This window comes from Lonchura striata, chromosome 4 (genome assembly GCF_050655825.1).
Source record: "Lonchura striata isolate lonStrDom1 chromosome 4, ASM5065582v1, whole genome shotgun sequence".
Lineage (NCBI taxonomy): Eukaryota > Metazoa > Chordata > Aves > Passeriformes > Estrildidae > Lonchura > Lonchura striata.
In genome coordinates, this window is record NC_140706.1 from 2,849,074 (window position 1) to 2,876,513 (window position 27,440).

The 27,440-nt window shown below is 43.0% G+C and overlaps 1 protein-coding gene across 1 annotated transcript in view; it reads left to right on the forward strand.

The window, feature by feature from the left end:
- The window catches only part of DDRGK1 (DDRGK domain containing 1), a 34,375-nt gene that overhangs the window by 491 nt on the left and 6,444 nt on the right, over positions 1 to 27,440 (forward strand). Inside the window, exons 2-6 of the mRNA XM_021526818.4 lie at positions 6,038 to 6,199; positions 16,026 to 16,132; positions 17,707 to 17,808; positions 24,880 to 25,002; positions 26,997 to 27,035. Coding sequence (XP_021382493.1) covers positions 6,038 to 6,199; positions 16,026 to 16,132; positions 17,707 to 17,808; positions 24,880 to 25,002; positions 26,997 to 27,035 — 533 coding nt within the window. The remainder of the gene's footprint in view (positions 1 to 6,037; positions 6,200 to 16,025; positions 16,133 to 17,706; positions 17,809 to 24,879; positions 25,003 to 26,996; positions 27,036 to 27,440) is intronic.

Consider the following 27,440-nt stretch of genomic DNA (forward strand, 5'->3'; position numbering starts at 1 on the left):
GGGGGAATGGAGGACAGATCCCGGAGGTTCGGGATATCGGTGGAGGCCTGCCACGAGTGGTGCCCCCAGGGTTCTGTACTGAGTGTTTGTAGCTTGTTTAGCAGTGACTTTGCCAAAGGGGTCGATGCTCCCTCAGCGGGTTGGCTGATGATACAAAACAAGGAGTGGCCGATGTCTCAGAGGGTTGTGCCGCCCTTCGGAGGGACTTTGACAGGCGGAGGAGAACCTTCCGAAATTCAGCGCAGTGCAGTTCAGGTTCTGCATGTGGGGAGAACAGCCCCGAGCACCGACAGACGCTGGGCTGTGCCTTCATGGGAAGGACCTGGGTGTCCTGGTGCACAGCGAGCTGTCCCTGAGCCAGCGGTGTTCCCAAGGGAAATCCCGAGCGTTTCCAGCAGGTCAGGGAGTGATCCTGCCCCTCTGCTCAGCCCTCTGAGATGGTCCAGTTTTGGGCTCCTCGGGAAAGGATGGACCAGCAGAGGCTGTGAGGGTGATGAAGGGGCTGCTGGAGCAGTTCCTGATCAGGAAAGGCTGAGGAAGCTAGGAGTGTTCAGCCTGGAGAAAACTGAGAGGAGACTTCATCCATGTCCAGCAGTGTCTGCAGGGAGGGCTCAGAGCAGGGCACAGCAATGGCACAGCAGGAACTGAAGCTCCACCTGAACACGAGGAAGAATTTCTTTACTGGGAGCACTGGAAAAGATTGCCCAGAGAAGGAGGCTGCAGAGTTTCCCTCACTGGAGATATTCCAGAGCCATCTGGAGGCAATCCTGTGCCATGTCCCACTTCTGCTCCTTTCCCACCTCACCCAGTGCAGTCCTGGGGCTGTGGGAAGCAGGTGGATGATGCAGCACTTCCAGCCCTGTGTCACTGCTGGGCAGTGTGTGATCAGAGAATCACCTGGGCTGGAAAAAACCTTTAAAATCACTGAGTCCAACCATAAACAACACTGCCACTTCCACTGTGGGGATGGTGTGGGTGGGAATTGGGTGTTGTGGGAAGGAGTCAGGTGTGGTGTGAACTCACTGACCTTGTTGTGTCCTCACAGTGGAAGGAGTGAGCTTGTTTACCTGCCAAGTGTCAAATTAAGATGTTTAGCCAGGACAAACTCTGAACTTCCACAGATGTCAAGGATATGGGGTGTTTTAGTTTTGGAATTTGTATTCTTTTTCTTTTAGGGGAGTTGCTTTGATAATTTCTAATTAAGAGGTAAAACCAGCACACATTTAATATAAACACAGTCACTCAGTGCAACACTGTGCTGGAAAGGGATCTGTGTTAAAAGCAGGTTTTGCTTATAATAATTAAATTTCCCAACACATTTCTCACACACCTCTTTTTCCACAGACCTGGTCTAAATCTTTCTCTTGGAAAGGTTTTGAAACTGATGTAATTTCATTGCATTCCTATGAATGAAGAGATGAACATTTGGTAAAAGTGAGGCATGCATGTCCTGGAGAAATACATCATTTCCTGAGCTTGAATCCTGTCAGGGTAAATCAGGGGCTGTGGGGTTTGAGAGGATTTCTTTTCTCTTTAAGCATTCAAAGCTCTAAATTCAAGCCCAAGCATTTGTTTTAAATAGTGTGAATTATTAAAAAAAACCCAAACTTTAATACTGATTTTGAGCAAGTTGGTTGAAGTTAATTTACATTCAATACAATTTCATTATCTTGAAGCCTTTTTTAGTGGTAATTTTTTGACACTTCCAAGTTGGTCATGCTTTTTTTTTTTTTTTTACTGTGGTTTTAAGATATTTTTTACTTCAATATATTGTTTTCTGTCATCATAAAGCCCTTCACAAAGTCTCAGCTGCTGGGGATGACTTTTTTTCTCTGTACACAACAGAAATTATTTTTTCAGAACCATGGGGACCGTGGTGTATTTAATTCCCACAAAAATTTAGTTTAAAGCAGGAATTTCCTTTTCTATTCCATGTTCTTAGGTGGACAATGGAAGCTGCCACAATTATGCCAATAAATCCGTGTTGCCACCTGGAAAGGACTTGAAACCAGGGACATTGGACCTAAAGAAGTGGTGGGAGCTCTCACCTTTTCTTGTTAACGTGCAGGGATTGGGGCAGCAGCTTCCTTTTGTGTTATCTCATGGAAATTTGCTTTAAAAAATGTCCAAGACTTGCCTGCTTTAGGGAGCTGAGGGTCAGGAGAGGTAAACCCTGTACCTTTGCATTTCTTTGAAAGGTCACTTGGCACAGCACGTTGTTTCAAGCAGGGTCATGCCTGGACTTGTTCTACTGAAAATAAAAAAAAAAAGTGGCATTTCTTGATTTTACACCTGGTTGCCACTTCTCTTTCTGATAAGCTCCACTGGGCCAAAGCACCTCCTCAGGAAGCTTCCACCTGTTGAATTTTGAATCCCTTTCTGAATTTCAGAGGTTTTGCACGGAGGCAGAAGGTGCTGGATGGTGCCACCAGCGTGGTGGGAAGTGCCACCACGTGTGAGGGTGCAGCAGGTGGAGCTGTGTCCCTGTCCCTGCAGCCCTGAGCTGCCTCCATTCCTGCCAGCCCAGGTGTCCCGTGCTCACCTGGTGGAGCTGAGAGGAAGGTGCTGTGATAGGCAAGGGGTTGTTCTCTAGAAAAGCATCTCTGCTGTAAGCAAAAGTTTGCACAGTTTCGTGAAGGGACAGATTTTTACCTCCAGAGTGTAAAATGAGGTGCTGATCTGTGTTTTTTGCAGTGGTGCTTCACATCCAGCTCAGGAAAGATTTCTGCTTGCAGAGCACAGTTCTGTTCTCTCTCCCTTCAGGAAGGAGACACAACCAGAGTCTCAGAGCTGCTGCTGTGCCCTGGCTGACAAGTCAGCTGAAAAAATCTCTTGCCTGCACTGTTGCTTCCTGAACACTGAGGCAGAGCTGCTGTGCTCAGCACAAAAAGGTCCTTGGGTTTTCAGACCCTGGACACCACAAATACAAATTGAGCCCCTGTCCCTTTCCCAGACAGCTGTTGAGTGTTTTGTTTGTATTACCTGTTAATTTGAGGGGTTTATCTCATTAATTCAGCCTGGTCTGTCATTCTGCAAAGCTTCTGGATGGCTTGTCTCACCTCTTTAATGCTGGCCATTAATTTTCACTCAGATTGCTCTGGATCAAGACTAATTAGTACTTGTGTGACTAATCTCTGCATGATCTGACTAGCCTGGGGTGCCACTGCTGAGACCTCTGCAGCTCCAGGAAAATGAGATGTGCTGAGATAAGTGCAGCAGCCAAACCACACCCTGTGCTGGAGGAGGTGAAAAAAAACCCACCAGGGCCAGACCTCAGAGCAAATAATTCAGAGCCAGAGCTCAGATCTGATGGTGAGTCCTGTCCCAAGGAAAAGGAAAAGTGATTTTTAAGTGTGTGCTCTGTTGTGTGAAGCCTCCTCTCTGTGTGCCACCAGTGTGTGGCACAGCTCAGGGAGAGGGAGAGCACAGCTGAGCTTTCAGCATTCTACAAGAAATGCTGTGGCTGGAGTCACGTAGGCAAAGCCCTGACCCCTGAGGGAGCAGGTCCAGGTGTGTTACAGCAGAGCCTGTGAAGGACAGGGAGAAATGCAGTGAGTAACATTCATGTTTTCCAAATCCCTGCCCAGCTGAGTGCCTGGCAAACAGAAGCTCTAGAATGCTCAACACAAACAGGTTGGAAAAGCCCTCAAGGATCATCCAGTCCAACCATTCCCCCAGCCCTGCCAAGGCCACCACTGACCCATGTCCCCAAGGGCCACATCCACATGGCTTTTAAGTCCCTCCAGGGATGGGGACTCCACCACTGCCCTGGGCAGCTGTGCCTGGGCTGAGCAACCCTTTCCATGAAAAAATTTTCAGAAATATCCAACATGAGCCTCCCCTGGCCCAGCCTGAGGCTGTTCCCTCTCCTCCTGTCCCTGTTCCCTGGAGCAGAGCCCGACCCCCCGGCTGTCCCCTCCTGTCAGGAGCTGTGCAGAGCCACAAGGTCCCCCCTGAGCCTCCTTTGCTCCAACCCCTTCCCCAGCTCCATTCTCTTCCCTGGATTCTCTCCAGCCCCTCCAGGTCTTTCTTACAGGGAGTGGCTTAAAAACTGCCCCCAGGACTGGAGGTGCCCCAGCACAGGGGACAGGCACTGCCCTGGCCCTGCTGTCACAAAACAGGTGTCACTGGCTCATGTTCAGCCATCTGTGTGCTGCTGAAAAAGAAGCTGCAGTCAGGAGAAATATTTTAGAAAATAGAAGGAAGAAAAAAAATCTTCATTAAAACATTTCCTACTAAATGACAGTCCATAGTGGCTTGGTGTCTTCTGTTAATGTGCACATTTTGGAGATGTGACAGATATGTCACATATGTATCAAACACACATATATGTGTGTTTGACTATGATGTGGGTCAGGTGTGGTGTTTAGTACATCCTGAGCCCAGTCCACTCTGGTCACTTTGAGAAATTACTGAGTCTCCTGTAGAGAGTTAAATGGAGAAAAGCAGAGAGCTTGGTTCACGTGTTTTTCTCTGTGAGGGTTGAGATCTTCGGTTTGAAATAAATACATGGCTTATAAATAGATTCCTCTTTCATAAAATGCAAAGCAGTCTCTGTTTCACAGGACAACAGGAACCAAAACCAGAATGAATGAGTGCTGGAACTGCACAGCTGAGCTGCTGGGCACGACCATTTTGGGAATTACTGAAGCTTGCAGGTGAAAGGATGCTGAGGTTTGAATTGCAGCATATCTCAAGAGCATAGGGAGTGGAATACTGCATTTGTATAAAAAGCTTTCTGCAGAGCGTTTGTGGCATTTATCAGTGTCCAAGTGCTCTGCTGCTCTGCCTCTGCAGGAGAATGTTTCCTGTAGCAATAAGCTGTGGATAGCACTGGGCAAGCCTTCAAGCAGCATTTTGGCATCTCTGCACTCAGTAATTTCTCACAGCCCCGTTCTGTCTGCACAGGTGGATGTGAGCAGGAGGGTGACAGCAGTGTGACAGGGCAGTGGCTCAGTTCCAGGGGGGCCTGCTGCCATCCCTGTGACATCTCTGCTGGCCAAAGCCTGCCCCGGGTGGCTCTGCTGTGCAGCCCTGCTGAGCTGGAGGCTGCAGCCTGTCCTTATCAGCCTCACAGCACTTTGAAAGCTGAGATAACTGAGGTGAGCTGCAGGCACGCCTTGGGTGCTGCACAGATCCACTCATAACAAACCCCATTTTCTGATGGCAGATATGCTAACAGGAGGTTTTTTAGGAGGGCATTGTTTGGATCAGGGGTTGCTGGAGACTTGGCATAGTGTGCAAAGCGTTTTGTGCTCCTGGGACTCAACATAATCTGTCAGATCACAAAATAAATGTGTCCTGAGTTGGAGTAAATGAGTTGTTCTGCAGTTTTCCATAAGACCATTTGAAAATTTGCTTGAATTAAAGGTCAAAAGTTACTACTTTGCAGGATTGAGCACGTAACAAATATCAGTTAGGCTTATCAACAGAATATGCAAAGCAGATATTAAGGATGATGATATTTTACCATTATGTGGCTTTGGGTGTTTTTTTGGGTTTTTTTTTTTGCATTACTGCCATAGTTAAAAGCAACAGGAAGCCTCAAAAAAAAAAAAAATCTGAGAGTTTTCTATGGAAAACTTCTGAAATTAACCCACTAGTCAGTTCCATCTCCCAGCTGCTTATGTTAGTATATTCATTTGCCAGATCTTAATTAGTAACTGCAGCATATGCAGAGAAGATGGCAATGAGAGCTGCAGTGGCCCTTAGTGTCCTGTTTGTACCTACCTGTGATTTGGGGATCTTAAATCAGCAGGGTAGAATGAAGTATTTATTTCAGCTGTAATTTGTGATCCTTGTTTGCTCTTCAGGTTTTGCTTCATGTGTAGTAATTTACATTTTCCTCTCTGAAATATTCAGCCTCTGAGCTTACAATCAGATGAATCCATATTACACAAGTACAAGTTAAAATTAAAAAAAAAAATCAGAATGCTTTAGAAAGAAAACCACACTTTTAGGTCTGTGCTGTTTGGTAACTCGGAAACAGAGGCAGAAGGTAGAGTTTTAATAGGAATATATTCTTTCTTTCTTGCAGCTGATGAGGAGCACCAGCAGAATGTGGCAGCAGCAGCAGCAGGGGCCAGGCCCCGGCCCCACGGGGAGGAACGAGCAGAGGGGATGCCCCGGCGCCGCAGGAACATGGGCGCCAGGCTGATGGCCCAGAGGAGAGCCCAGCAGGCAGAGGAGTGGCTGGAAGGTAACTCTGCCTTCAGCTCGTCTTGCAGACACTGAAACGAACCTTCACAGCAGGTGTTAAAGCTGGGGAAGGGGTGCAGCTGCCTCCTGGAGGAAGTTGTTGAGTTTTGCTGATGGATTATTTACAGTTTCACCATAATCTGTTTTCTCTCCCTACTTCATCACTTTTCTCTGTATACCCCTTACTTTAAACCTCTGCCTCTTCCTGAGGTAAATCCTGGCTATTTGTGGTGCCAGACTATTCACATCCTTCCTAAAAACTTTTGTATTTCCTTCTTAGCCATGCAGGGAATTAAATTAAATTACCTTAAGTGACCTTATCACTCTCCACAACTCCCTGAAAGGTGGTTTTAGGCAGGTGAGGTTGGTCTCTTTCTCCAAGCAGCAGCTGACAGAAAAAGAGGACACAGTCTCAAGCCGTGCCAAGGGAAATATAGGTTGGATATTAGGAAAAAGTTTTTCATGGAAATATTGACAAAATACTAGAATTTTCTGCCCAGGGAGGTGGTGGAGTCACCATCTCTGGATATGTTTAAACAAAGCCTGGATGTGGCACTCAGTGCCACGGTTTAGTCAAGATGTTGGGGCTGGGTTGGACTCCATGGTCTTGAAGATCTCTTCCAACCTGGTCATTCTCTGAATTTGGGAAAACAGAATCCAGACCTTGCATTGAATAACAAGCTGTAGTACATAACTGATTCCTTTTAAATTGGTGGGAAGCATTAATTCCCCAAAGTAATCTCTGCAAAATGTAGAGTTCTCTGTCCAAGGAGCCATCCAGGTGGTGGTCAGGATCAAGTGGAGTACCTGGAGATCACCACAGACTGCAGCATTTTGCCAGCAGGTTGTTGACAATGTGTTGTGTAAATCCCGTGCTGGATTTACAGTTCACAGCTACATTTCTGTGGTGGGGTTATAGACAAAAATATGGTGATAAATAACATCTTTTTACACCCTGTAAGTATAATTCCCTTTTCTGGTGAAGCTTGACACATTATTCTCTTTATTGCTGGAGAGATGAGATCACCATGATTCACCCCCTGGATTCTTTCTGCTTTCAGATCGTGGGTGAAGTGTTCAGGCTTTCTGCTCAAGTTCTGGAGTTTGCAGTGGAGATCAGGGTGTCTCTGTGGTGTGCAGGAGGTGAAAGCACTGAGCACACACCTCTGTGATGCCTTCATTAGGGACTGTTTGCACTTTGTTCAGCTTTTCTTGCCCTGCAGTTTGTAAGAAGCCTCACATTATCAGGTGAATCTCCTTTTCCAGCTAATTATGTTCAGCAGTTTCACAGATGGAGATTGGACAGGTGTGAACTTTTCAACTTTGGTTATTTCTTCTCATGTGATAACATCCTGGAAAGAAAACGGAATCTAAAAATACTCAAGTTTTCAACTCCAGACATCAAAAGTTTGAATGCTGAAGGCCGACAGTGAAGCTGTCAAAGCAAATGGCTCATCTCATCTTATCTTACTTTGTCACTGTAGCAATAGAAGAATCTGTGTCATTGGGCTTTATAAATAATTCTATTGCAGCTTTCTGTACATCAGATGCAAGTGCTGCTGCTTTTGCATGAAGTTCCCTTTGAAATGACATGCCTTCTTTTATTTGTTTTCCCTAATTTCTTACCCAAATTAAAGCAGCTTCTTGCTCTTTGCCTCTGTGGGCGGTTTTATTCATATTTTGGGATGGATTTTCCAAGTGGCTGAGGACAGATGCACAGCAGGAACAGCAAAGCCTTTGGGGAGTGAGCACAGACTTGGGCAGAGGAGCTGTGGAGAGAAGCAGCTGTCCCTGCTTCCCCAGCACTGCTCAGTGACCAGTGGCCATTATTAATTGGGATTAGCCACTCTCTGTGCTGCAAATCCTTCAGCCTGGCCCTGAGCTACCTGTCTTAGTGTAAGGTTTGGTTTTCTCCTTAGAAAAGGATGTGTTGAATGTTTTAAAGCCCTCTCTGTGGCCATGTGGCACAAGCCTGGAATCTTTCTGGGATTTATCCCTTTTTTTTTGCATTTTCTCTGTGTCACACTGCAGTATAGAGCAGTTTTATCTAATTGCTGCTTGCATTTGAACCAGGAATGGCAATTTCTCTCCATAACAGAGTTTTGTGCTAAAGAATTTGTTGACTCCTTGGAAAAAGAGCCCAGTGCAGCACTAGGGCTGAAGAGCAAAATTATTTGGCAATTTAGGCAGATACACCAAACCCAAGCCAGTCTGGTTTCTCCACTCTTGCCTTTGAAATCTTCTGACCATCTGTAAACAAAGCGGATTTTTTTGTTTGTTTTTTTGTTTGAATTCATTGCAAATTTTTACTGCCAAATTTCTGTTCCATTTGTGGAATTTCCACTCTGGGCCTGTGCTGAACTTTGGGTAAAGCTTCCTCATCCTTCTGTGCATCACTCTGACTTTTGCCAAGAAGTGATTTCTTCACCAAGCCATCGCTGCAAGAAGCTGAGCAGTGACCTCGGGGAGGGTGTGAGGATGCCCTGACCACCCCTGGGTCCCCGTGATAGTCACACAGTGCAGCCAGGTGGGAAGTGCTGTTGCCACCTAAGAGTTCTGCCTGTTGGGAGCCAGTTCTGCTGACTCTAGGAAATGTCCCCAAAGCTGCACTTGCGGACTTTGGAGTTGTGGTTAGCATGAGGGTTTTCTGTTTTCCATCTAACAATCAGATTTCAATTCCAGAATGAGAAAGAAGCTTTGAGGGTAAAGTTGTAGCCCACGGTTTCTGCTGCCTGTGCTGAGCTGCTTCATTTGTGCCAGGACTCAAATCTCTCACAGAGCAGTGGGGGAGGAAAAGCAGCCCCAAACCCTGGACACTAAAATCAAACACTTGAAAACTTCATTGACCCTTCTGTAGCTTAAATTTTACCTGTAGGTCTGGATAAGGAGTAATGCAATACAGACAGAAATAGTAAATTATTATTTTCAGTATTCAAATCTACACCCACTGCATTTTGGAGCAGAAAGTGACCCATCCATCTGATATTTACATCAAAAACTTAATTTATTTTCAAGTGACAAGAAACTAATGAGGATGAAATAATGACAGGTACAGTTGGTTTGTCTTGATCCAGCTGTGCTAAAAATAGTGAGGGTGAGGGTTTTCTGTCACTTGGAGGGGTGTCTCAGGCCAAAACCAGGTTGTAATTCTTCAGCTTGCTGGTGTAGCTAAGTAAATTAGTTATAGGATGTGGAAACTCAAGGCAAGGGGAATAATTCTGTGTCTGCCCTGGGGAGTTCTGACTCCCAGGGGAGCACTGACTTTAGCCCTCATTCATGGAGAAAGCTTCCAAAGCCTCAAGGTAAACTAGAGACCACAAAAGTAGAGAGTAGTATAGTATGTCACTTGGGTGACAAATTTAGGTTTTAAGATTTTTAGTATGTTAATGGGAACAGGATGGAGGGTATAGGGTGTTGTCTTGTGTTCCTTCTTCTTCCTTCTTCTTCATGGGTTTAGGTGGTATCTTGTAATTGGGTAGAAAAATCTACATTGTGGGTCTTTAGGGATCAGTTATTGAGTTAGAAGGGAAAATAATCTAGGTATTACTTCTTAATTGGGCAGCTTAGTTTTTGATTAGAATTAAAAGGCCTTGTAACACTATTGGTAGCCATTTTTGTGCTGTTTTCCAGCATGCAGACAGTGTGCTGAAGTTTTGATAAGCTAACAATAAACAGAAGCTGAAGACCAAGAAAGTCCTGAGTTTCTGCTTTTCCTGACACAGAACTGCTCCAGGAGGGTTTCCCCACTCAGGGGAGCCCCCAGGGAGTTGCCCAACTTGGGGCCAACAAAGCCATAAGATTGCCACAGGCAGACAATAGTGCAGCAGCAAATATCTTGACTTTCCTCCAAGAGGAAAAACCCAACTGGTGCTGGGTTCCTGATGCCCAGGGTTCATGTGGGCTGTGCTGTGGGACAGACCCAGCCAGGTGCCCACCCTGCCTCAGTTTACTGAGCAGTGTTTCTCAGTGAGTGCTCCAAGGAGGTCACCTGTCAGGAGAACATCAGCACCTGCAGATACCCTCTGATGACCAAAGATTGCTGGGAGATGGTTCTCCTTGGTGACAAAGTAATTTTCAAAATGACTGGGACCTCTGAGCTGTGCCTTTCAGGCTGGCTTTAGAAAAATGATTTTGATTGCCTCAAATTGCCCAGTTTAATTCCAGCCACAGCACTCCTGCCTTTTCTGCAGCCCTCTGCAATCTGGGAGTCTTGCTAAAAGCCTCTGTGCTCTGCACATTGGAGCAGAGTGCCTGCTCCTTTCCCCGTGGAGGAGAGTTGTGTATTCATGTGGTTAGGTTGAGATCCCAGCTAGCAGACTTAATGAACCCTGTGTGTCTTAATTTAAATTGAATCCAGACACAGGTGGCTTTGTGGACTGGCTACAGCCAAGATGAAAATGCTGCAAGGCATAAATGGGTGAGGATTTCAGGCATTAATCATTTAGGGCAGGAGAGGCCAAGCTAAGCAGTGGGAGAAGGGGATAAATTGGAGGTGGAGCGAGGATTGTTTCGGTCATGTGTAGTGTAAATAAATACCATTTCCCATTTCCAATTTCAAATTCCTTTTCTTTACCATCCAAGGAGGGTGTGCTTGGCTCTTGTTTTTGCCTGTCTGATGCTCTAAGTGCATCCACTTGGATTCTGCTCACCTCTGGGTGGACATAAGGGTGTTTTGCTGTGAGCTTTTACTTGGTTGCTGATCGTGTGCAGAAAAAACACTTGCCCAGCTCTCAAGTTGAGCTTGACCCTCCAAACCTGATCCTTGTCCTTGAACACTGCAAAGAGCTCAGAGGTGAAGTAGGTTCTTCTCTTGAGACTGCATTTTGGAGCAGAAAGTGACCCATCCATCTGATATTTACATCAAAAATGTAATTTCTTCTCAAGTGGCAAGAAACTCATGAGGGTGAAATGATGGCAGATACAGTTGGGTTGTCTTGATCCAGCTGTGCTAAAAATAGTGAGGGTGAGGGTTTTCTGTCACTTGGAGGGGTGTCTCAGGCCAAAACTTCGCTGCTGTTGATGTGAGGGAGAGAGAAACTGGTGATTATAACTACCATAAATCATGGTGTGGTGAGCAAGAAAACCAGACTTGTGTAAGAATAGCCAGCACTTTCCAAAGTGCCACAGAACAGAGACTGCTGGGCAATGCTCTGGGTCTGCTGGGGGTGTGGTTGAAAAAGAAAGGAAAAGGGAAGGATGTGCCAGAAAAGCCTCAGCAGCCCAGTCCATTTCCAGGGAGTATTTTTCAAGGGTTTGAATTGCAAAGACACTTATTTTCACATCTGCAAAATGACCTCTCTGACTTGTTGCCAAAAAATGGGGTTTTGTGTGGATCGTCGTTTTGGTTTAGTTTTTTTAACAAAGAGAAAGTAAAGACTCCCTCAAAGAAATAATCTGCTTTTGTCAGGTTGCTTTTATTATTTACCCCAATCTATGGGCTCTTCACTTCTGGAAGCAGCATAAAATTCCCAAAGGTTAAATATCCCAACACCTGTGTGATTTTTCTCTTGAGATTTTAGCATTGTGCAGCTCAGCACAAGTGTTGGAATCTCCAGTACAGTGAATATTTGGTTAAATTATTTTACTTCCACAGCATCAGTAATGATAAATCCAACAGCTTTTGACAGTCTGAGTGGTCGAGCTTGTAAAATAAAACATGATAAAGAAAAGTTTGTGAGTGCAACATAAATTAAATCACAAGTTCCTCTCTACTTTTGCATGGCCAGGTTTGGAGATCAGAATTTCACATTTTTCTTTGTAAGTATTAATTACTGTTGGGAAAGAAAGCAAAAGGCAAGCTTTTAAAAGTTTTAAAAATTATAATAATTTGGCATTTAAAAATGTTTTTTATTGCTTTGTGTGGCATCTAAGCTCAGCATTCAAATCCCACAATTAAAAAAATCTTGTATGAGTGGTTTCTGCTAATTTTTGGGGAAAAAATAATATAAAAATAATGCTTCATCCACCTTGAGTGATGGATATTGTGCATTAATTCAAGAAGAATGTGTTTGTACTGAAATCTCTTAAAATAAGCACTTTTTCTGAGCACTGAAAGATCTGGAAAATGTGTCAATTTAGAAGCAGTGATGTGGTCCCACGCTGTTCTTGTGAAATGGAGCTGCGTTCATTGGCGTAGTAGTTGAAATTATTTTAATGCTTAATCAGTAGGAAAACCTTTCTAGTACAGTTAAACTTTGACTAATATCCCAACTAGTGAATCAAAAGTCAGTTTTGCCTTGGTGCTGCTACTCATCCAGTGAGTTTGGTGTTGTCAGAGTGCCCCCAGTGAGTGTCTGATCCCGTTCAGGCTCAGACAGGCTGTGGAGGGAGGGGTCTGTGGTTTCTCACTTCTGCCAAATGGTTTTAGCTGAGAATAAACTCCACATTCTGCTCTAAAGGTCTGGGCTTGGTGTCTGCTGCTCTTTTCTGCCCTAAATGTTGCCTGATTTTGTGGTTTCAGATTAATAAACCGGTTTCTTATTCGGTTTCTAAATTAAAAATTAAAAAAACCCACAAAAATTAAGGCTAGTTATTAGACTATACTTAATCCCACCAGAGGATTGTGTTTCTGGGGAATGGCCACACCTTTCCAGTGGCTGGTGTCACACATCTGTTGGGTATTAATTACATGCTGTTAATAACATCTGCTTTTGCCTGGCATTTTTTTCCCCCTCCTTTCTCTTACTCCTTTTGTTAGGTGCAGCATAAACAGTAAATAAGGCTGCTGGCTGTGCCCAGAGGACTTTCTGTGAGTAGCCACCTGTGCAACTCTCATTCTTTTTCATGGATGGGAATCCATTTGCTTCACCCAAAATTTAAAAGAGAGCAAAACAAGGACAACTAGACCAGGTTGGATGTGGCTTGGATAAACGTGGGAGTGGCAGTGGGGTTGGAATGGGATGATCTTTAAGGTTCTTTCCAATCCAAACCATTCTGTGATTCTGGGATAACTAAAATACACAATGCTGATTGTTTATTTTGGAAGTTTCTGTCTGTTCTGTACAGACAGAATTCTGTACAGCACAGAATTCTACTAAATTTCTGTCCTGATAGAGAACATCAGCACTCCAGCACATTTTCTAAAGGTACTGGGAAGCATTTTTAAAAAGAAGTCTGTAAATTTGCAGCAATTCAGACACCTGTGTGACTGATAAGTTCCCTGTTGTGCTGCCTCTCAGTATGTTCAAAATACCAATGAAAAGCAAAATTTCCCTGAAGCCACCTCTCAGCTGGTCAGCTGAGAGCCCCACGTTTGTGTAAAGCAGAGTGTGTCACACTGGTTGTGCTTTCTGACTCTTGAGATGGGAACTCCTGGGGCTCTTGAAATCACAGAAAGGTTTGGGTTGGAATTCATGTTAAAGCTCATCCAGTTCCACCCCCTGCTATGTGCAGGGACACCTTCCACCAGCCCAGGTTGTTCCAAGCCCTGTCCAGCCTGGCCTTGGGCACTTCCAGGGATCCAGGGGTAGCCACAGCTTCTCTGGGAAATCCATTTTAGGGCCTCCCCATCCTCACAGGGAAAATTCATTCCCAGTATCCCATCTAAACCTGCTTTATTTCAGTTTTAATGCTGTCAGAGTGTGGGATTTCCCAGCTGAGCACAAACCCAGGCTGCCCAAGCACAGCACTTGGGGGATGCTAAACTGCTTTCATTACCTGACCCTCCTGCATCCCAGCCAAGCTCAGGGACAGGTGAAGGCCAAGTTCCTATGGATTCACTCCCTATGGAGTCTCCCAGTGCTGTCACAGCCACAAGCATGTGAAAAGTGATTGTCACAAGCTGCTGAAACAATCAGTGCTTTATTAACGTGAAATAAAGAATTGCTGGCTGTGTGCAGCACCCTCCCTGCTTTTGCTGGAGCTGTTCTGCTGTAACAACAAATGGATTCAGCAAATGCTGGGACCATGTGTTTATGTTGCTGTCAGCACATTCAGGTTTATTTAGGAAATTTTAATTGCAGCCAGGTTTAGTGCCCTGGTGACCTTTGCAGCTCTGCTGAATCATGAGCTCTGTCTGCATCCCCGTCTCTGGCTTTTGATGGATGGAGCTCCAAACACTGGAGGAAGCTTGGAGGAAATGGTGCTTAAGGGGTCACATCAGATGCTTCAAACAGCAGGAATGAAATGCTCTTGAACAACAAAGGTGTGTTTGATCCAGGACTGAAAAAAAAAAAGCTTTAAAACAAGCCTTCCTTAGATTTCTGCCTCACATCTGGCTCAGGTAATCTTAATATAGATGAAATCTGAGAAGCCCTCAGGTGGAACAGTGTCATAGATGGTATTTTATACTTGTGGTGTTTGCAAGAAATGATTTTCTAAACAATAATACCAGAACTGAGCTGTTAATTTTGGAGTAATAACTGCTAGTGCTGGGTGTGCTCACCTATTGTGTTTGGAACTCCCCTCGATGCTGTATTTAAAATATAAATAAGGTTATTTTAAGCATAATTAAAATTCTAGAAGCAACTGTGTCAGCTCTTGAGTGTCCCTCCTTGCTCTGTGTGGTGCAGGAAGGGGGAACCCTTTTGATCATCTCAGTAATCAGACTCCAGTAATTCTCTGAAGCCCAGCTCAGCAACCAGGCTCATATTAATTCCATCTCCTGAAAACTGCTGTTACTTGAGAGCCACCTACACAGCTCTCAGCTACATTTATTTCTCATGATGGCTTGGTAGTTTAACCATAGTCCCATTCTGTGTCTTGGAATTAGTAAAACAAGAGTGTTTTCAACCTAATTCTTCATAAAAAAGAAGTGGGAGTGTCATTCATCCTTATGCTCTTTTCATAGCAGCTTTTTGGGCTCCCAAAAAAAAGGGACCAGGTGCTCTGGAGAGATCTCCCTCCAGAAAACATCCTGGCACAAATCTCTTCCAGTTTGGATCTGAAGTCAGCATCGAGCAGAGCAGCACTGGGGATGCTCAAAGCCCCAATTATTTTACCCAAAAAGGGGAGCCATGTGTGGGAGTTTTCATTTTGAGCCTGCCATGACTGTAAATATGCTGTGTGGTTTTTGTGCAGTGAGCTGAGGATTTCTCTGGGAGTGTTGAGGTCAGTCCCCAGCACTTTGGTGGGATCAAGGACTGATTTAGACCAGCAAATAAAGTGGCCACATGTTCTTGAGCTTTGGGCAGGGAGGAAGTGGCTGCATTTAAAAGCTCTTCTTCCTCAGCCCTTGAGTGAGCAGAAATCCTCATTTGCACACCCTTTGAGCATAAAACTCTTTCATATTTCACCGTTGCAGAAATCACCTCTGTAAACAACCATTTGTCATACAACAGGCAAATATTTACGTGTCATTTTCTTGCAGGTATACCCAAGATTTGCATTTCAAGGAATTTTTCCCTTCATCCCTGAAATGTTATTTCTGTCAGGCTAGAACCAGTGCAGGAGTGGGGTGCCTCTGATTCCCACTTTTCAGTGGATGTCTGTTGTGCAAAGCCTGAGGGTAACTGGGAAGAAAGTCTCTGCAGCCAGTGTTGAGCAGATAAATAATGACAACCATTAGCACAATTTATGTATCAGAGAAAGTCTCTCTTTTAATTGTGGAAAGCAAGAAATATTTATGAAAAGCCTTCCTTCAAAGGATCAAGGAAATTTTTATTTCTGCCTTCACTTGAGTGTGTGTTTGCCTTGTTACTTCTGCTCTGTGGCTTTGGCAGTCCCGTGTGATTTTTTTTTTTTTCCCTTTTTCCATCTAAAAGGTCTTGTCTGAACTCTGTGTGTGTGTCTCCTTTTCATCTGCTGCTGCTTTCCTAGGCAGCACTGAAGTTTCTCCAAGGGGACTTTTGACAGATTATTTAAAATTTGTCATTTATGCAATGTTGCAGAGGAAGAGGATGCTGAAGAGGTGCCAGAATTTCAGGTGTCTGGGAAAATTGGAGCAAAGAAGCAGAGGAAATTAGAAGAGAAACAAGCCAGGAAAGCACAGAGAGAGGTGAGGATTTCCTGCCACGTATTGAGCAGAGCCTGAGCAGCTCAGCAGAGAACTGGGGATGACAGCCCAGAAAGGCAAAGGCAGTGTCAGCCCTAAATGGTTGTTTCATCTTAAAAATGTAAATTCAGCTTTTGCTGGCCCAAGAGGGCCATGGAAAACTGTGTCTCATTTTCTTTCCATTCACACTCCTGGGGAGGAGAGGAGTTAAGCTCTTGAATGCTCTTTCTTGGATGTTTCCATTGCCTTCCAGCTTCATGTCAGCACTGTCTCCCCTTAAAAATACATTCCAGTCCCCATGGTGGTGTTGTAACACCCTGGGCAGTTGTGAGGAGTGTTTCAGGTGCTCTCAGAGTGCAAAAACATGCATTGGTTTTATTTGTGTTTAGCCATATTTATTGTTTTTACAGACTTGGGGAGATGAAAAGCTTTTTGGTGTTAATTCCAGGGAAGCAAGAGGCTTTTCAGCCTTCTGAAGGCAGCAGTTTGTGCATTTCTCTTGGAATTGTTCTTTTTTGTTTGTTTGTTTGTTTTTTTTTTCAGACTCTGTATTGTTCTGTATGAACGTTTTTAAAGCTTGTGAAATCCCAAGTTGGGAATTTTAGTGTCACCTGAGGTTTAAAACCAGTGTAGTAGATGGAACAGTTGGTAATAAACTTAATTACTGGTTATATATATACTTCCATTATGAACCTTTTCTCACTCAGTGCTTTCATCATTTTGTTACTTTCCATACTCATTGAATTTAATTTTCCTTTTTTCTTTTTTTTTTTTCTTTTTTTTTTTTTGTGGAAAATGTGAGCAAAGTTGAATGGAGTTGGATGAGCATCAGATGGTGGAGCAAGGAATCTTCTGTTTCATTTTAAAACACGCTGTTTTTTATTTTCCCATGTAGACAGTTAAATTCCTTGGATGGGGCTTTTTCTCTGAAACACTCAAAGCCAAATCATCCACTGGAATATTTTCTGCTTGTCCTCTTGAATATATTTTCAAATCTAAGTATCCTGAAGAGCCTGAAAAAAAAAAATCTTCAAAACAGCTAAAAGCACCAAGACAGCACCCTTTTTATTTTTCCCTCATTTTGCAACAGCCTCTTAACAACAAAAATAAAATTACTTCAAGAGACCATTGCAGCTTTTTCTGTAAGAGATTCTGCCCAGGTTAATGATACATTTGAATGCACTTTTTACAGTTTGTGTTCCAAATCCTTTTTTTTTATCCCTTCCTTAGGGTCCTTTCTAAGTAAACTCCAAGTAATTAGAACTGGAATTCCATGACACAACATTGCTTTAACATCACTGTTGTAATAAGCTCATAAGCACATTCAAAACTTAAAATTGTTACTGAGGTACAGGTAAGACAATGAGGAGGGTAATTTCTAAATTTACCACAATGTTGAGTGTGCTGAAGGGAAGTGAAATTATATAGCTTTTTATTTATTATTATTCTTTTTTGATGTTTCTTTCTGAGCAGGCATTTAAAAGGTGGTGAGAACCTCCGGCATGGTATCATAATATGAAATTTTAAAATGTAAATTAAAAAATAGTAAGGCTTGGCTTGCATCATGTTTATTTTAGGCTGAAGAAGCAGAGAGAGAAGAAAGGAGAAAGCTCGAGTCAAAAAGAGAGGAGGAGAGGAGGAAGGAAGAGGAGAGGATTCGTCTGGAGGAGGAACGACAGGTGGGAATAATTGCATTTATCTGTGCAAATCCTGAGCCAGGTTTGTTTTTGGAATTGCTTCTGTGCCCAGGGACCTGCAGGGACCAGGGGGTCTGTTCTGCTCCAGCCACATGCAGGATCTGGGGCTCAGGACTTTGCCCAGCCCAGCTCTGAGTTTCTCCCAAGGATGGAGATTCACAACTTCCCCTGTTCCCTGCGAGCTGCCAGCTGGAACCAGCAGGGCAGAAAGTGAAAGGCAGCAGCAGCAGCAACTGATTTTGCAAGTGTTGTGTGAAATTTGATGATTTCATTCTAATTTTATGTATTTGCATGTTCTTCCCAATTAAAGATTCCTGAGCTGTGCATATGTTAGCAGGAGTGACCCAGAAAAACAGGTACTGCTCAACTGAAATGCTTGTGTTGAATACTTTTCATTAGTGAGGGAGGAAAATTTGGATTTCAGAGCTGCTTTTTGTACTCAGGCCATCAGTGCTGCTGCCTGAGAGTTCATGCTCTGGTGCTGCTGAAAATTGTGTGGTGGAAAGGACAGAGGTGTTCTGCACGGTCCTGAGATGAGAAATTGCAGCCCCCAGCTCTCACTGTGAATTTTTTTGTGTTTTTTGAAAATTTGTGTCTCTGCTTCATGGAGATTTATTTTAATTTGCTTCAAGAGCAGGTTGTGTAAGTGGGGTGTGTTACTGATAATATATTAAAAAGGGAAAGACAATTTTTCCTTTCCTCTGTTGAGGGCATGAAGGCAGGATAAAGCAATTTAGAAAAATAATCCATACATTACACATACAGATTGATCCATGAGATCTTTATGTGAGTGTCCATTTAGCTCTGGGGTTATTCCCCACAAATCCTTTTCTTTCTGAACTCTCAGTTGCTTTCCATCAGGAGAAGTCTTGAATTTCAGAAATTGGAGTGGGAGAACGTCAGCACTACAAGATCAAGATACAATTTTGTAAAGCAGCTTGACCAAACTTCCAGAGCACCAATAATTCCACAGCTTCTTTTCCAAGAGAGATGTACAGGTTTATTTTTTTTAATATTTTCTTAAAGTTCTGAGAGCTTCATATTCCTGAAGCCCTGAATAACGAGTTGGATGACTCCAGTGCTCTGGGGGAATTGTGACACACTGGCTGGACAGTGACATTAAGTGCCACTGGAACTTCCCAGTCCCATCCAGCACAGCACAGCAGGTGAATTTTTAAGCAAATTCCACCTGAGCTGGGCCAACCTGCTCCAAGGAAGCTGTGGCACAGGACTGAGTTGTTCTGCTGGGATCTGACCTGGGCTTTAGCCATTTAGCTGGGTTAACTCAGGCACAGTTGAAAAGTAAAAGAAAATAAAGGTGAAATTTCAGCTAGACCTCTCTTCACACAGAAATATTTATTTACCTTCTTTTACTTTGTTTTCTGTTCAGTTGAGGGCTGTGTAATTTATTTTTGGTTGAATGAGGAAACTCTTATTTGTTTCTGGTTTAGTTTACAGTATTCCTAGTAAAGACTGCACTACAGCACTTCTATTTCACATGGCTCAGGGAAAAACAGGAATACAAACTAAAACTCTGATTTTATTTGTTTGTTTCTTTTTTTATTTTAAATGTGCACAAGAATCCACAAAGTACTTCCTAGAACATGGAAAATTGCCCAAATAAATGCCTGAATCCAGCTTGGTCACTTTAGCCAGTACCTGCCTTCTTAAACCCTGTAATTTTAAGCTATTTTAGTTTGGCTTAATTATTTGTTTTCCCAGTATTTATCAGGACAGCAAGCCCACCCACCAGGCTGCATCAGGAGCATTATTTTGCCTCTCAGAGGAAAATGCTTTCAATATTTTGTTTTTTGCTTGTGTCTGAGTTGATAATCCAGTAACTGCTGAACATTTGCAGCGTGGATCAAAGTAAATGTGTCTGACAATATTTAATGTCCATGCTCAGCTGTTTGCTGGTAATTTTAAATTTGTCTTCATGGACTCTGTAACAGAAAACAGAACAATTGAAGAGAGCCTGTCCTTAGGCTCAGAACATCTCATCTTTCTAATCTTGTTGCAGACTGATGGTGTGATGGAAAAGGCAGAGCCTCTGTGAGCAGTAAGAGGATCATTGGGTTTATGGAACACACAGGATAAAATGTCATTTCTTTTCCTCTAGAGGAGGAATTCTTCATTGCCACAAGTAATGTCTTGTCACCAGCAAGGCCTTGTGGACTGCATATGTGATGATTCCATTCCCTCATCTGAAACAGGAGGTGGAAAGGCAAAATTCTGAGAGACATCTCAAGTAGTGACTGATAGTCAGGAGATAAAAACCAGGGAGGGGCTGGTTTTTTTAGAGGCACTTTGATCACTGACATTGCTGTAGTTTATATAACCCCACAAGGCACAAAAAAATCAGTTTATCACTGAAGTTTGCCTGAGAGATGTTGCAGTTGTCAGATACCTCCTTTTCCCTTTCCTCTCCCAGAGTATTTCTGCAGGTTCACTGACAGGGCCAAGTCCCCAAACAAGCACAGCCAGCTTTGGTACCTAAATTCCACTTGAATCTTTTTTTCAGTCTCTCTCCCAAGAAGTGCTACTAAAATTGTGCTGACAGGTGGGAACTCTACCTTGAGGGAGTTATGGGGATTAAAATCTTGCCTAGCCTTGAGAAAAATAACCTCTGCTTCTCTTTCAATAGATTTGTATGCATTTATAAATAAAATGTGGTTGCCCCTTGGCTTGAGTGTTGCAAACCAGATCATGTATTTTTAAATTCAAGTTTCCTTTCCAGTGTTCTGCTGAGTTGATTGGCTGCAGGCCTGGAGGCTCCTTTATAATTGGCATTTGCTTCAGCTTTGCTTTACCCTGGGGATTTCCCTTTCACTCTTGGGAGTTTTTTGGTGGTTAGCTGGTTTACCAGCTGACACCTTATCAATGAGAGTGAATTTCCTCTGATGTTGCAAAACGGAGTCTTCAGACAAAACCTGGCAGATTGCTCTCATGAAAAGCTCTTTTTCCTTTACCTGTGCACAGAGATTTTGGTAAATTTGCATTTAAGTGCCTGAATAAAAAAAGGTTTGGATCTTCAGAGCTGTAGAAATGGGTCAGCCAGGATCACAAGGATCCTCTGGAAGGTTTGACCATAAAGTTTTGACTCTGATATTTGATCACAGAAGAAAAGGCACCAAGTTTTAGTTGTTTCATTAATGTGTGTGTGTCTCAGCAGAGCTCTTCACTACCTATTTGATATTTATATCCATTTTTTCCTGTATTAACAGTGCATTTCTGGAGACTGATGGAGAGCCACTCCATAATTTCAGTTTAAGCATCAGTTTTCAAGTGTGTATACTTCCCTCAAAATCAATTTCTCCTAAGGGAGTACAAATAGAAAACCTTGCAAAAAACCTCATTCTCCTGTGATTTTGAGGGGTTAAGGACACTTATTCTGTCTAAGCAAATGAGGGGGGCAGGAATCCTACAGATCCATTTTCTCTGTGCCAAATTATTCTCTGCTAAGTCCCTTTTGGCTTCTTGCAGAACCTGCCCTGACAATACAAAAACTGGATGCTGTACAAGGAAGGTTTCATTGATCCATGGCCCTCTAAACACTCAGGATGCTTTTCCTCATCCTAAAAATTCAGGAAACACCACAAATAAAGGAATGACAGGGAGCAGGTGGTGCCTGAAGAGTGTCCCAATATTTGCTCTGCTTTCCTCACTGCCAGTGAGGTTTTCTCCACCCAAGCAGCATCCCAGGACTCCTGAACAATCTGTGATTCCAAAAATCAGTGTGTGCTTCCAGCTGGAAGCCTAAGAGAATTTTCAGGATGCTGTGGGTTTCACCTGGTAAAAAGTTGGGGTCTTGTGCAGTTGGCACAGGGAATGTGTTTGGAAATAATCCCTGGGATCAAAGTAAGGGACAAACAGAGGGTGATGATCTGAAGGGAGCCTCACAGCACATCCAGGCCCAAAAAAGAACAGAAAACAAAGGTTTGAGTGACTCATTTATTTACTGATTTGTTCAATGAAGATGTGGTCAAAGTGGGATAGTCTGTTCTTCACATGCAGTGGAATAAACTAATCAAAAATAAATCTTTATATGGTTTAAGCCCCCAGTCTGGGTGACATTTAGATGGGTGAGGAGAGAGGCAAGCTTGCTTCAAAAAAAAAAAAGAAAAAAAAAAAAGCCAAAAAACCAAAAGCAGGCAGCTGAAGATGAGCATCTGCAGTTACCAAATTTCCATCTGCTGGGATTTCCCCAGCACCCCACCCATGGCTGGAGGGAGGCCCAGCCACTGTCTGCTCTGAGCCGCCAGCTCAGAAGGAACCTGAGTGCCAGAAATGTGGGGTTTGAAAGGTGGGTTTGTGCCCAGTGCCCTCTATGTGCCTGGCACAAAAACCACTTAGAGACCGTGAGGGGCTGGGGGTGTTTCTGGGTTATTTGTATGGACACACTGAGTTTTGTGGGAATTCTGCTGCCTAAATTTGACCCTGTAGCTCCCACACAGCTGCTCTATGAGCAGATGAGAGAAGAGAGTTAGAGAGGTGGTCAAATAAAAAATATTCTAAATAAATATAAATAAATATTCTAAATAAATATAAATAAATACTCCCAGCCATCCTGACTCTCCCTGGGTTCCCCTGCTCAGCCTCCACCTTGCTTCTCCCTGGGCACTTGTGCAAAGTCATCTCTCCTCTTGCTCTGAGCCAAGCTGCAGTCTGGATAAATCCTTTTTTTCCTACAGATTGAATCATAGGTGAATTTAGGTTGTAAAGCATGTGAGGCTCTTCATGAATTTTTAATTTTTAGATGATAAAAAAAAAAAAAGCAGCTGGAAATATTTAGTGTTATGGAGAAAGCTACAACCACCAGGAAGCTTTGAGGGCTGGCACACTTTAGCTACCAAAGCAGTGCCTCAGAGCACCTGGAAATGTTCTGCTGATCAAAATTCAGCATCTGGAAAACAAATTCCTGTTGGCAAAGAAAGGGCTGGGAGCTGAGTGCTTTGCCAGTCACAGCAGGGCTGCTTTTCTGCCTGTGCTGGGAATGGAAGTGCTGATAGGAACGTGCTGGGATACTTCCAAAAAATGCAAGGTGCTGTTTTTCAGGTAGGGAAGGACCACAATATCATCTGTTAGACCTTCCAGAAGCAGGAAAATGTGTTTTAGTTATTGTTGCTCTCAGTCACAAGTGGGACACTGTCTTTTGATCTTTTCTTTTTTTGCAGAACCATCTAGAAATTATTTACCAAAGCAATTTTGAGCCTTTGTGATGTTTTTGTTTTGTTTTTTTTACTTTTTCCTCATTTCAAATCCTGCTGAATTATAACCTCTCTAACAAACCAGAGGGAAAACATTATTCTTGTCTTTCCAGGATCAAGATGAAATGCAATGCACTTAAAAGAAAAGAACAGTTGCTGTTGCTTCCAAATGAAATAGGGTTATGTTGTTCTTGGCATCTGGAGAGCATATAAGGAAAAGACATGTGCAGTTGGATTAATTGTTGTGGTGATGAATGACCCAAAAATGATCTTGTTTTGTCTCAAGAACTTCCTCAGATCCATAGATTTTTTCATGAGATAGCAGTTTAAAAAATGGATTTGGCTTTGCAGATACACTTAAGATCCTTTCAGTCCTGTTTTTCTCATTTTTAGATGTTGGCAGGATTCTTTCTCCTGACTTTCTGGGAATTTGCTAAAAAATATTTTTATGTATAAATATTTTTATTTTATATATTATTTATATAAAAATGGGACCAAATACTCTTTTTTTTTTTTTTTTTTACCGAAAGGAATCTTTTTTAATATGGATATATTTTCTATATCCTGAATGACCTGTTCCTGTCTCTCCTTGTTTTTTTTAATGGAACAAATATTTACATTCCAGCTACTTGAGGAAACAATTACCATATTAATGTCAAAGATGTAGCATGGCAAGCATTTAGAAATCAATATCAAATCATCAAATAAAAAATCAATTTCTCTGCTGGTGATAAAGGAATGTCCTGGGATTGTCACTGAAATTTGAAGAACTCCTCTGTTTGTTTTAATCAGCCCCTGGAATGTGATGGAGCCAGAGGCCAGATCCTTTTGGAATCTCTCTGTACCAGGTGCTGCACAAAACAGAAATTCCTCTGTGCAAGAAACTGTCCTGGAGGGAAACATTTTTGTTCTGTGTGAGCCATGGAATCTTTTATTGAATTGGAAAAGGCCTCTGAGATCATCAAATCCAACCTTCAACATTAGTCCAGCCTTCCCTTGGATAAAAGCAAGACAATTTTTAAATGAAAATGATAGAAAACTGCAAATTTAGGAGTTCCCAGTAAGGACCAGTTCCTATTTGAAACATTTTCTAAGTAATCTGTCACATTTCCAAATTTTTAATCACCATTTTGGTTTGTGAAGGTGTGAATTCCACAGAACCAGGCATCACCATGTCACTGATGCTGGGCTTGGAGTTCTCTGGGTCAGCTTTATTGTGAGCTTTAAGGTTTTAATATTTATTTCAGGGTAGGCCATTAAGGTTTTTTATTGCAAATTACTAAAAGCCTGAAGTTTTTGTTTAACAAACAACATGTAAGAAACTCCTTTTGTTAATACAATTGTGCCTCCTGTGCCTAAAATACTTTATATAATAATTTATATATTACATGTAGGCACAGCTTGCTGGAAGAAAGTTTTCATAAGAAAGAGGTTTTCTTAGAAAACTTGATTTTACCTGAAACTTTCAGTTTCTCTCCACCAATGTAAGACCACTGTTCATTGTGAGCACTCCCAATGTCCTGCAGTGGCAGAGCAGACCTGGGGCCAGTAACCAAAAATGTGAACGTTGCATCAAAGTGCAGGGAGGGGCAGGGACTTCCTGCGAGGAGCAGCAGATTGATGCAAATGAAGCAGGCAGGTTGCTATTTAAGAGGTTTTCTGTCAGCTCTGCTAAGAACCAGCCCTGCTGTGCAAGGCAGCTGAAACTGGTTGTGCCATCAAGGGACAACTTAGACTCAGCTTAAAAACTTTTTATGTGCTGGCTGCAGAGAGAAGAAGATGCTGCTTCACTTAAAACCTGACTTGGGAAAGAGCAAAATGACCAATTGTCATCTTCTCTGTCCAGGAAGAGGAGAAAAGGAAAGCAAAGGAAGAAGAGGAGAAGAGAGAATATGAAGAGTACCTGAAGCTGAAGGAGAGTTTTGTGGTTGAAGAGGAAGGAGTTGAAGAATCAATGACAGAGGAGCAGGTATGTGAGGCTGGTTTTGCAGTTCCCCTTCTCCTGTTAGACTTGTTGCATTCTGTCTTGTGTAAAATAAAATTAAAAGTAGGAGTCAGCCAAAGGTTTTTGCTTGTGAAAGCTAAATTGTGTCTGTGGCACAGGTTAACCCTGGAATATTTCCTGGGGAATGCTGCTGTTCCTCATACCAGACTCCCACGGGGTATTTTAGAGTTCTGAGAGAACTTGCTGGAAATGAGTTCTGTCCTCCCTGTGTCTAAGAACTGAAATCAAACTCATTCTGGAATTCAGATAATCTCTCACTGTCAGCAGCTCTGCCTTACCCACAGAGACTGAGCCAGTAAAGCTGAATTTGGAGTTGGAAAGTGCCCACAGACCTGGGGGGCAATTAATTTGGTTTGGCTTTATTTTCTACACCAAGAGAGCTGCTGTGAAATCAAATTAAAAACCAAGCTCTTGTCTCAAAAGGCTTCTGATAAGGAAATCCTCAGGACAAACCCACACTGCTGCTCCTGTGGCTGCCTGCAGAGCTGTGGGGTTGGTGGTTGAAATGTGATACTTGATAGAAAATCACAGCAAACCTGGAAAAGTTTTGCTGTTGTGGGAGGCAGAGTTTTGTCTGCTGAAAACCTGTTAGACACGATTTATTTGCTATCACATCCTGGAATTGCTCTTGGGTTGTAGCTGCCAATTTGAGCTGTCCAGTGCATTTCTTGGGAAGGATTTATTTCAGGGCCATGGGTGCTCATTTGCTGCTCTGCTGAAGAGACTCTGGAATTCAGTGGATTTGCTTTAGTGTGACTGAGAGTGGCTTTGAGCACAGCAGATTGTGCCCAGTGTCAGCACCATTGACTCATTACAGGTTCTCACCATGGACCCCTTCCCATCAAAAAAAATTCCTCCATCACACCATGATTAACACCAAGAGAAGTTCTGTCTGCTGATGGGGAATTCTCTAAGATGCAGTGAACAGCAAAATGCACACTTTTATTGACAATTCCTTCAAAAATCTGTACCTGTCCTCTCAGGAGATGAGATTATCCCTAAATATTGATGTGTTCCATTTCAAACACCCTTTAAAGCTGGAATGTGGTGATTGTCCATGTTCCTACAGCTGTCTGTCAAGGAGAAATTAATCTCCATGTCAGAAGAGAGAAGGGTGTTCCTCACCTCAAAGAGCTTGGCAGGCTGTTGATGATGCCTGTATGTCAACCTGAGAGAAGTTTGGTAGGGGTGAGGAGCTAGAACTTGAATTGCAGGTGATTTAGAAGTCACATTCAGAAATAATAACAGGGACAGAGTTATTTGGAGGCAACAGCAATTAGAAGGAAATTAAGCAGCCACCCTGGCCTTGTGGTGGCTGAAGTACTGAAGCATTTCAGTATCCTGTTAGCAAAGCTGACTCGGCCTTGTGTTCTTGAGGTTGCTTGTGCTGAAAATCAAGCTCCTGCCTCCAGAGCTCACCAGTTAATTAAGGCTGATTGATTCCCAGGGTTGCAGAGCAACCTGATCTCCTTTTAACTTGCACTGCCTCTGAAATGGAGCTGCTCACTGGATTTCAGGTGCATGGCTCTGAAATGCTTGAGCCTCCACAGGTGCTGTGCAGCTGTGCTGCACTTGGCCATCTGCAGGTCCTGAGTCACTCTGGGTTTTCCTCTGCATGGAATGGCCTTGGTGTGTGACTTAATGATGCTTAAACTCACCCAGATGTGGTTATTTCAGGGTATTGATGATGGGAAGAATAAGAAATTGTATTATAACCTTTTGGGAAAAATTTAAGTTGTACCTGAGTCACATTCTGTCTCAAAAAATACCTGTCAGAAGTCCCTTGTAAAGGTTCAGTCTAGATTATTTTTCTTCCCAGTTCAATATCTCAGTCTGTGTAGTTAAAACTTAGGAATTATGCAGTCTAAATACTTTTATAGTATTTCTTCTCAGCAAGTTTTTGATGCATTTAATGCTCATGAACTCAAAATAATAATTGTTTTCCTTGCTGTCTCTAGTCTCGCAGCTTTCTTATGGAATTCCTGGAATATGTTAAGGTAAGGTGCCTTTGGTTTCTCTCTTATTGGTGTGAAAAACCTTTTTGTCCAAGAGGGACATCTTTACTTCCTCTTTCATTTATTTAAATATTTAACAAGTAACAGAAGTGATCCCTTCAATAAGTGTTATTTACTGAACCAGCACAAACACAGTTACCTAAACTTAAAATAGTTTAATTCCAGCTGGGTCCTGGCTTTTGGGGCAGGATGTGGCCCTTGCCCTGTGGTATAAGACAGGCCTGGTGGATCTCCCTCAGAGTTCATGGAAGCAATGTTTGCTTTGGATTGGGATTTGGAATATTCAGGCTTTTTTGTTTGTGAGCATCAGCCACTGATTTAAAAACAGTCTCTCCATGCGAGCTCAGCAGGAAGGAGAGTTGCTGTACCAGGAGGGTGTTTTTGAGC